A 10,322-nucleotide genomic window follows, 5' to 3' on the forward strand; every position below is an offset into this window, starting at 1 on the left:
TGGCAGCAGCAGGGAAGGGCCCTGCCCGGGCCGGGCAGTGGGGCAGGGGGAGAGGCTGCTCCTCCCCGGGATGCTGGGAGCAGCCTCGGAGACTCCTGGCCTGGCCCAGCAGCCTGGAGAGCTGCCAGGGATATTTTGGGAAAGCTGGCTCGTGGCAAGCTCCCGAGCCCGGGCAGCACCAGCCCCGTGCTGCTGGCACAGCCTGAGCACCCCAGAGCTGCGGGGTCGGGGCAGCTCCTGCTGCACGGGCACGGGCTGCCCAGGCCAGGCTGGAGCCTTAACCAGCACTTCCCAGCCACAGCTCCAGAAATGGCAAATCCTGCTGGTGCCAGACGACGGATGACTCCTCCAGACGTCTTGGAGAAGCCTCTGGAAAACTGTCTCTTCAAGGGAGCTCAATTTTGGCTTTCTAAATTGAGACTCCCCAAATTACTCTTGGAAGCATTAGCCGTTATTATTTTCCTTCTGTTTAATCACAGTATTTCCCCTGCTCCCCAGTGATAACAGACATCCAAGACGTTCCTGCTCTCCCGGAGAGGCCACACGCTGTCAGCCCCAGCTCCCACGCCGTGACCAGCCCACCACGGTGCCAGCGCTGCCACCACGGCCACGGCAGGGGTGCAGGTGTCAGCCCGCACCAGCCAGCGGCTCCCTGCCCTCCCTCCGTGCCACGTGGAGCTCTGCGGGTCCCTCCCAGCCCAGGAGCAGCTCCAGCCCCAGGAGCCCACCCAGGGCTCGCTGCCCTCAGCACAGCCCTGCAGGAGGGGGCTCCAGGGGAGCGGGCAGGGCTGAGGAGGGGAGGCTGGGGGTGTCCCCGTGGCCGTGCCCGAGCGGTTCCTGGCACACCCTGTGCCAGGGACCATCTCTGCCCAGCTGGGGCACGCCAGGAGGAGCTCCTGGATCAGCTCACAGCCCCCCACGCCCCCTCCCAGCACCCTTTATTTATGGGACAGCTATTTCCTCTCGGGGAGAAGGAGCCAGCAGCACGACAGGCAGAAGGGTTTGGATGAAAACAAGGGGCTTGCTGGAGCTGTGGAAGATGTGAGGCTCCCTCTGGGTGCTGGGGTGTGACGTGCCAGCCCCCTGCTCCCCAGCAGGGACAGTCCCACGGGCTGGGCTGGCTCCCGGGATGCCCTGCACACCACTGGCAGGAAACCATTTCCCATCTCCCAGTGTCTGCACCCAGGCCCTCATCTGAGCCACAGCCACCAGTAACTTTGGGTGTTTCCAGCCAGTGCGGGCCCCACGTGCTGCCCTCCAGCTCCGTGGCAGCGATGATGGGAGGTTATTGCTGTGAAGTGAGGTTTGGGGGGGAAATTTCGATTCTATCGATCCCAGACAGCAGCTGCTGTACCCAGGGCAGTGAACTTTCCTACCCCAGTACGTCTTTTGACATAAAGTAACTTCTGTCTTAGATGAACCTTTCCCAAGTCCAGCAAAGGTTATTTTTCCATGGGGTAGGGAAGCCCAGCTCTTCCCATGGCAGCAGGGCTGATGGATGCCCTGGGGAAGGGCTGTGGGGGTGAGGCAGTGCCAGGTGAGGCCCCAAGCACGGGGCCACCCCGAGGATGCTCTGCCCATTGTGCTGGGGACTCCTGGGGCACCAGGTCACTGCAGGACCCCTCAGGCCCCACAGCCAAGTGGCCAGGCAGGACACGGGGAGCATTGCCACCCTGTGGTGCCAGCCTGGGCTGGGCTGGGAGCTCCCTGCCCGCTGTGTGTGCCCTGGGATGGCAGCGGGTGCCTCCACAGGCACAGGAGGGGCTCTGGTGCCTCCTGCCCTGCTCAGCCCCGGGAAGGACTGTCCCTCACTCCTGCCATCCTCTCCTGGCACACAGGAGCTCCCTGCCCGCGGGCCAGCACCCCTCCTGCCCTGCCAGCACCGCGGCACACAGCCTGATTCAAACAGAAATTCAATTAGAAATAAAACGAGTATTTATTTCAAATAGAAACAAAACAAGTGGCTTTTCCCTCTGCCCCTCTGGGCTGGGCCCTCAGGAGCATCCCTGGCACGGCGGGGAGAGGCCACGGCACCAAAAGTCCCTTGTTCCCCGAGTGACAGGCTGGTTGCTGAGCTCTGCCCTCCCCACCTCCCCGAGCTGCCAGCCCTGCTCAGAGCGGTGCCCTGGGCACTGCAGCAGGGTCACTCCCCGAGCAGGGCCACTCTCCAGAATCACCTTCTGCCCCACCAGGAAAGGGGAAAAGCGATCAGTGGCTCCGGCGCTGGCTTCAGAGCGGATTACGGCGTGAATAGGAGCTGTCTCTAATGAACGGTGTGACCAGCAGCTAATTGAGCAGTGACACAGCCAGCCCCTCGAGGCTCTGTGGGTGACTCCGTGCCCTGCCCAGCTCAGCGTGCAGCTCCGTCCTCCCGCAGCCACAGACAACGCGCCGCCAGCATAACCCTGCGTGGAAAATGCGGAGGTGGAGGGAAACCCGGGTAATGAGCCCGGGAGCCGCCAATCTCCTCGTGTGAAACGTGAGCCTTTTCCTGGGAAAGTAAAACAGGCCCCACACTGCCTTCAGGGAGCCCAGCAGAGCAGAGGGCCGTCCACACACACGTGTGTGTGCTGGATTTGAAACGCTCGCTGCGATTGTCCAGGCAGATCTCCAGTCAGCTGCAGCACAGCATTGCTGTTGTGGGGCGGGCACGGGCTGGTGGCTCCCTCTGGCACTGCCACTGCTGCTGGCCCTGCTGCCCGTGGTGGTGAATGAGGCACAGCAGCCCCGTGGCAGGTGCCCTTTGCTGTGCTGGGTGGGATTCTTCACTCCTGTGCTGGGTGGGATTCACCCCTGTGCTGGGTGGGCACCTCCCCTGTGCTGGGTGGGAATCTCCCCCTTGCTGGGTGGGCAGGGGGTGCTGAAAGGGGGGCACAGGCAGTGCAAGGCACGGAGGTGCTGCACCAGCCCCCCTGCATGCCAGGGCCAGCAGCTTTGCCCGGGGCTCTCCCCGCATTCGCTGTGCTTTGTCTGCACTCCCCAGCGCTCGGCTCATCAGCCCATTAAAGATTAATTTGAGATTATTGCTCGTGTCAACAGCCCACGGGCAGGAAAACAATGGCTACACCTGCGGCTTGTTTGCGAGCTGCTAATGGACAGGCTTCCCCGGGATTCTGCCGGCAGCCTGAGCCTGCCCGGCGTGCTGCCTGCCCGGGCAGGGACAGCCTCACCCCAGGGCTCCTGCATCCCCTCGGTGTCCCTGCTGCCCACCCTGCCAGCTATCCCAGCTCCTCCATGTCCCCCTGCCCCAGCCCAGAGCAGCCTGGCAGCCCCCCCTCACTCTGCCCGGTCCTGCTCGCTGCTCCAGCCTTCTCTGGCTGAGCCAAGAGCCAGGAATTGGGCTGCCAGACTGGAGGGGCTGAGCTTGGCTGCCCTCCCTGGGGGCTGCAGCCCCGCTCAGATGCTGGGGGTGCTCCTGCAGGGGCTGTGGGGAGATCACAGCACCATGAGCACATTTCTGTCAGACAGCTTTGCAGTGACACGAGAAGAAAGTGGAAATGTTTTGCCTTCTGCTGCTCTGGAGGTGGGAGGAAGCGTTCTGGGGGTCGCAGAGCTCCTCTTCCCCCTCTCAGCACAAGGACCAGGTGTGCCTCGTGCCTGTCCTTGGGAGAGATGGGACAGAAAGGGGTGAAAAAGGAAATTTTGGGAACTGCAGCCCCGAAATGACTGAGGAGATGAAGCCTAGCCGTTGCAAGGACAGGTGTAATCCTCCTGCTTTCCTTCTCCTCGCCCCTGGGCTGCCCCAGATGCCTGCAGAGAGAGGACGGGACAGTTCCCGAGGCGCAGGGAAGCCCTGAAGCCCAGTTCAGCCCGGTGCCTCCACACAGGCCTGCCGCAGGGGCTCCCGGGCACGCGGGGCTTCCCAGCGCCCGTGATCCCACAGCAGGGAGGGGGAAACGCGGGTCCTCGGGGGAGGAAAGGCGCTCTGTGAGCCTTTGAAAGGGCTCCGGGAGCTGAGGGCTGTGTGTGCTGGTTTGGAGCCCCGCGGGGCGCCGTGGAAATGGAGCAGCGCAGCTCAAACGCCCGGCACGGCATGGCATGGCATGGCATGGCATGGCATGGCATGGCATGGCATGGCATGGCCCGGCACCGCAGTGTGTGCAGAGGGTCCCACGGGTGTCACCAAGTGGTTCCTCGCCCATCGCCGCTGCCCTGGCCCTGCTCAGCCCCAGAGCCACCCCTGGCCGAGCCGGGACCTTCGGCTGCTGGGGCGTTAAACTGAGGGGGGATTGTTCAGCCTTTGGCACGGGGCCAGGCCTAGCGCCAGGACCGAGGGCAGGGCGCTGCTGCCAGGGTGCTGCTCTGGACCTTCCCACAGGAAATGAGATGGAAAAGGAGTTGCTGCTCATCCTCAGGCCTGGCTCCCGGGGCATCTCTCCATCCCAGAGCGCTGCAGGGTGGGGAGAGGCCAGACGGGATCACCCACGTGTGGAGATGCCCCGAGCCGGGCCCGGGGGTGTCCTGGCCATGGCCCTCGACCCTCTGCTCACCCCAAACCCCCCTAGGCAGAGGAAAAGAAATACTTTTGCAGTGGTGAATTGAGCAGCTGGTCAGAAATTGAGAGCTGGAGCACGCTCATCACCGTGGGACGGGACAGAGCTGGTCCCGAGCTGGGCACAGCGGGGCAGGCCAAGCACCGGGACAGCACCGGGACAGCACCTGAGAGCACCTGAGAGCACCTGAGAGCCCTGTCCCCGGGGCACAGGCTCTGGGCAGGGCCAGGAGCAGATGCCACTGCAGCCCAAGTGCCGGTGGGCTGTGCTTTTGTGATTCAGAACAGGCAGCATTTCTTTTTCCCAGTGTTTTAAGGCTGCATTTGTGTTTGAATGGCAGCGGGATTTGCCAGTGGAGCTTTGCTGCTCTCCACCCGTTGAGACCTTCCCTCGGAAAGCCTGGCGTGCCAGAGCACCAGTGGGAGCAGCACAGCTCCCTGAGGAGCTTTCTCCCAGCTCTCACCGCCGGCCTGACCGATTGAGGGGCATTGAGGGGGCTGGCAGGGTCCCGGTGGGTCGGGTCGGGATGGAGCAAGGGCCTGAGCAGCACGGGAAGGGGTCGGGGTCCGTGTGGTGACAGGGCTGGCACACGGGGCGGGGACAAGCACGGCCCGGGGCTGGGGGCTGCTGCTCCCTCTGCTCCCTTCCAGCTCCTGCAGGTGGTCCCTTCCCAAAATTCGTCTCTTTTTTTTTTTTTTTTTTTTAACTGTTTAGCTGCTTTTGCGGCTCCAGGATTTTATGGATGGAAAGCTGAAAGTAATTAGTGCCCCTCCCCCGCTTCCTGTTGGGAAAAGGAAGAAAAGCACACACAAGAGCAAACCCAAAACTTCCTGCCCTGCTTAATAATCGAGTAATGAGTCCAGCTCGGCTGGGAAAGTCAGTTTGTACCGGGTGAGCTCTTAATTAAAGAAGGGCCGAGCAGCAGCTCTGCTGACTTTCACAGCCACACACATGTCCCTGCCCCACGCCGGCCCGGGGACCCGCGGGGTGCGGGATGGATGGGAGCCGAGGAGGGGGTCCTTCCTTCCCTGGCTCAGTGTGGGACAGGGCAGCGGGGAAAGGAGGGCAGGCAAAGCCAGCCCGGGGGCAGCAGTGAGCCCCGAGGCACCCGGGGCTGCAGCAGGGACGGTGCAGGGCAGGTGGTTTGGGGCAGGGCAGGTGGTTTGGGGCACGGCCGTTTCACTGTGGGAATGCTGCAGGCAGACACTGGAGCACCCCTGGGCGCCCTCGGTGCCCCCCAGGCCGGGCACAGCCCCTCCTGTGCCGGTGACAATGGGACGTGCCAGCTCTGCTCCACACCACACGCAGAGGGTCACCCCTGGAGCTGGAGAGGCTCGGGGTCCTGCCGAGAGCCAGGGGCTGCTGTGCCACCCCCGGGGGACAGTGCCACCCCCGGGGGACAGTGCCCTGAACTGCTGTGCCACCCCCGGGGGACAGGGCCCTGAGGGACAGTGCCACCCCCAGGGGACAGTGCCATGGGGGACAGGGCCCTGAGCTGGGCACAGACCTGCTCCCCAGGGTGCTCAGGGACACTGCAGCCCCCTCTCCGGGACAGCAGCACGCTGGTGTGTCCGAGCAGGCTGGGAGGGACACGGCAAGCTCCTGTGCTTTCCCTGAACCTCTGCAGCCCCCGCCCCACGGCCCTGCAGGAGCTGGCCGGCCTGGCTGCTCCCCACATGCCCTGCGGCAAGTGCCACGTTCTGGGCACCTGCACCAGAGCCAAGAGCTCCGGGTGGGAGGAGAGCTGAGCCCAGCACAGGCTCTGCACAGCGCTCCCCCCTTACAGCTGCACACTCAGCCCAAGCAGCCACAAAACCCTATTATAAATTAACGATTTTATTGAATATCAATAAATTGTATATCATTATATAAAAAGTTTCATCAGTACAAAACTGTGGCACAAAAATATAAATACCAGTGTACCTTTGAAATGTAAACATCCTCTTTGTAATGATTCCATGAAAACAATGTCCAAAGAAAGATGCATTCAGGAGGCACCTGTCAATAGCCATAAATAGGGCTTTTGGCACACACCTGTCGATGGCCGGCCTTGGGACAGGCCACCATTGTATCAGCTGACAAGTGCCTGCTATTAGTCACAGTTCTCTTGAAAAGCAGTTGTTAAGAGTCATATTAACAGGTGCTTGAGTGCATAGCTGCTCTGTAAACAGGGCTGGGGTTTGAAATGGCTACCCCTGCCTTTCATGGACACTGTTAATCTCGCAGGCATTGCAAATTGTCATTGTGCTGGGGAGAAGCAGCTGCTTCACAACTACTGGGATACTGTATTATTGCATAGTTACACCTTCTACAGGCGGGGAATATACACTCGGGGTACGGGGGGAGTGTCTCGTCCTTCATTAAAAAAATACTGGTTCTTAAAAGTTACCAAGTGGTTATGGTGTTACCAAAAAAATAAAAAAATTTTAAAAAATCCAAACCCCAGCCCCCCAGGCTACATGGTGGCAGTGTTCAACAGCAGAGGGTGCAGAATCCAGCCCCCCAAGGTGCCGGGTGCCTCCGGCCGGGGGAGGGCTGGCAGCACCCCGAGCCCCCCGGCTCACACACCCGGCCCAGGGCAGCCCGCAGCCGGGACGGGAGAGGGGTCACAGCACCAAGCCCGGGCTCCAGGAGGTTTGGACGAGGCTCTCGGGCACACACGGGGGGTTCCTGGGGCGTCCTGCACAGGGCTGGGGTTAGACTCGAGGATCCCAATGGTCCCTTCCAACCTTCATGGTCGGGCTCTTGCATTGCACTGGAGGCACCGAGGGAGGAGTGTGAGGGTCCCGGGGGCCAGAGGAGCAGCGTCCAGCCCGGCGCACGCTGCCACGGCCACGGAGGGAACTACTCCTACAGAAACTATAATAATACAGGTTTTCGTGCTGGGAGAGGCCTGGGAGCGGCGTCCTCAGCGGGAGCCAGAGCAGCCCGTCTCCTCGTGCTTGTGCAGCAGCGACATGCGGGAGAAAGTCCGCGAGCAGGTTTTGCACTGGTACTTCTTTACATCTGAATGGGTCTGCAGGTGGGCGCGGAGATTAGAGCGGTCAGCAAAGGCCCGGTTGCAGTGTGTACAGGAAAAGGGCTTTTCACCTATGGGACAAAGAGAAACGCTCCCAATTAACCAGTGCATCAACACATGGCGAATATCAAAGAAGGAGCCATTCATTAGCCAAAGTTTGCGCGGAGCACAGTGAAAAGAAGTGCTGGCTGTTATTGTTCGGGGAAAGCCGGCTATGTACCGCATGGCTCGGGGGAGAACCGCCCGCTCCTGAAAAACCCTCCCTGTGAACCGCGGAAAACTAATGCTGGGAACATCTGCGAGCAGCACGGCAGCCGCACAGAGGAGCGAAGACACGAGAGTCGTGTGCTGCGCGGAGCCGAGGAGGAGCCGCGGGCCGGCAGAAACCGAGCGCTGTGTGTTAATTATATCACAGCATTATATCATAGCAGGCAGCGGCTGCGAGGCGCCAGCCCAGCCTGAGTGCAGCTATTTCCTCTGCCGAGCCTGCTCCCCCTTCTCCTGCCCGGCTCGCATTCAAAGCCTGGCCAGGGCGAATTCCTCCCAGAAAGGCTCTTTTGGAGGAAACAAATGTGTATGCTCAATTTGGAAAGCACAATTAAGTCTACCCGGCTTCCTTCAGCCATCGTCTTTAGTAGGCTAAGAGGGTGTGAAATCAGTGCCAAGTCACAATTACACCGTCCCGGGCCCCACAAAGGATGCTCGGGAGATGCTTTGTCGGGGCAGCGGGGTGGGCTGCAGCTGCGGGCCCGGCCCCGTGCCAACAGGTGCCTGCAGCACCTGCCCGGGCCGTGCCGAGCCGAGCCCGGCCGGGCCTGCAGCGGGCTCGGCACCGCCGGGGAGGGATGCTTTGGGCTCCGGCAGTCTCGCAGCCCCTCTCGATGGCGTTTTGGTGGAGCGTGTGCCGTCGCTGGCCCTGCAGCAGCGCAGATTTACAGGCCGGGCCTTGACCCTGCGCTGCGCTCCAGCCAAGAGGATATTTAAAGGACATTTTGGAGAGATGTGCCAAGGGGGTCTGGGAAGCCCTTATCTTCCCAGATAACAGGCGGCCCGCCGATTGGCTGGGGCGGCGGAGCAGGGAAGCGGGAGGCGATAAGGGAGGGAGGGAGAGGGACAGGAGGGGACGTTACCAGTGTGCGTCCGGATGTGGCCCTGCAGCAGCCAGGGCCGCGAGAACGCCTTCCCGCACATCTTGCAGACGCAGGGCAGCGTGTGGCTCCGGATGTGCATCTTGAGAGCCCCCAGGCTCACGTACTCCTTCTCGCAGTACTTGCAGCTGAAGGATTTCCTGGCCTGGGCGTCGCAGTGCAATTGCTTGTGCTTGGAGAGCCCGGCGAAGGTGGAGTACGCCTTGGCGCACTGGGCACAGCGGAAGCGCTCGGCGGCGGCGGGGGCCGAGGCCGGGCTGGGCGGCCCCGAGCTCTTGCCTTCATCGTCCTCGCTGGAGAGCGCCGTCAGGTCCAGGGCGGGGGCCGCGCCGCCCGCGGCCTCGCTGCCCGGGCCGCCCGGGAACAGGCTGGACAGCAGCCCCGCGTCCCACACCAGCGGAGGGTAGTAGGCTCCGGGCCCCAGCACCTCGGGCGGGGGGATGACGGGCAGCGGGCACGTCTCGTACAGCAGCGGGGCGGCCAGAACTGCGGGAGGCAGCGGCGGTCAGCGCGGCGCGCCCGCAACGGGGGCGGCGGGGCCCGGCCCCCCCCCGCGGGCTCAGTGGGACCCCAGCCCAGGCCGTCCCTCGCCCCGCACCCCCGAGGCAGAGGAGCAAAGGGACTCCAGCCCCCCCACGGGAGCCCAGAGCCGCAGCCCGCCCCGGGGCAAAGGTGACCGGCCTCGCACCACAGGGACCCCGCGCCCCCGCCCGCCTTGCCGCGAGGGACGGGGCGAAGAGACCCCCACGCTCCCGCCCGCTACCGGCACGGGGAGCTCCCCACGCACCCAAGCGCACCCCGTGAGGGAGCCACCGGTGCCACCGACATCCCCGGGGCACCAGGGAGTGGCTCAGCATCCCGGGACACGGGACCGCGCGCCACGAGACGCACGGAATTGAAATCGAACAAAAATCCGGAACCCGGGAAAAGCCGCTCGGCCCCTGCCCGCTCCTGTGCGGAGCCTCGGGAGATCCCGCACCAGACCCCGGCCCCACGCGCACGGCCCGTCCACGCACCGGCCTGGCTCTCCAGCTCGCTGTAGTTGGGCTTCTTGCTGGCCGAGAAGTGCTTCTTCACCAGGAACGAGCGCGGCATCTTGCAGCCCGGTGCCGCGGCGCCGCCGCGCCCGCTGATATGGGCGCGGGGCCGGGGGCGGGCGCGGGGCGGGCGCGGAGCCGCAGCCAATGGCCGGGGGACGGGGCGGGCACCGGCAGGTGTCGGCCACGCCGCCGGGGCCGAGCCGAGCCGTGCCGAGCCGAGGGGACGGAGCCCGGGGGCCGCTGCCGCGCTGCCCGCCCGGTACCGGGGGACGAACCGCCGCCGGTGATGCTGCTGCAGCAGCCGCTCCTGCCCTCTCTCCCGGCGTTTCCCGGGCCGTGCTCCCGCGGGTGCGGAAGGCTGCAGTGACCCGCAGCCCGTGCCCCACGTGCGGGCTGGAGGAAGCGCTCCTGTGCCCGGCGGCGATCCCGCAGCCCTGCCGCCTGTCCTTCCCTCCCCTTCCCCCGGCTGTGGGCTGCCGTGCAGGGCGGGACGAGGCTCTGCCGTGCCCCGCTGGGACACAGCCCTGCGCTGAAGCACGCTTCCCAGGTTAGTAATCCCCTGGGAAGAGCCAGTGGCTTTTGGAGCAGCGGGATGGAGCCGGCCCAACCCTCGGTGACTCCC

At 63.8% G+C, this 10,322-nt stretch overlaps 1 protein-coding gene across 1 annotated transcript; it reads right to left on the reverse strand.

Moving 5' to 3' along the window:
- Nucleotides 1–6,313: 6,313 nt before the first annotated feature.
- SNAI1 (snail family transcriptional repressor 1) lies at nt 6,314–9,953 on the reverse strand. The gene is made up of 3 exons (XM_064391749.1): nt 9,677–9,953; nt 8,643–9,146; nt 6,314–7,583 (listed from the first exon to the last, which is right to left on the reverse strand). The coding sequence occupies exons 1-3, from the start codon at nt 9,753–9,755 to the stop codon at nt 7,402–7,404; spliced, it is 765 nt and encodes a 254-aa protein (XP_064247819.1). The 5' UTR covers nt 9,756–9,953; the 3' UTR covers nt 6,314–7,401.
- Between the last annotated feature and the right edge of the window lie 369 nt (nt 9,954–10,322).

This window comes from Passer domesticus, chromosome 16 (genome assembly GCF_036417665.1).
Source record: "Passer domesticus isolate bPasDom1 chromosome 16, bPasDom1.hap1, whole genome shotgun sequence".
Classification (NCBI taxonomy): domain Eukaryota; kingdom Metazoa; phylum Chordata; class Aves; order Passeriformes; family Passeridae; genus Passer; species Passer domesticus.

What these genes read in the sequence shown, in the direction of transcription:
- SNAI1 (XM_064391749.1), bottom strand. Translation starts at nt 9,755, where the DNA reads ATGCCGCGCTCGTTCCTGGTGAAGAAGCACTTCTCGGCCAGCAAGAAG. An exon ending in CGAGCTGGAGAGCCAGGCCG is followed by an intron (nt 9,147 to 9,676) that starts GTGCGTGGACGG and finishes TGCCTCCCGCAG; the next exon opens with TTCTGGCCGCCCCGCTGCTG. An exon ending in CCACATCCGGACGCACACTG is followed by an intron (nt 7,584 to 8,642) that starts GTAACGTCCCCT and finishes TTTGTCCCATAG; the next exon opens with GTGAAAAGCCCTTTTCCTGT.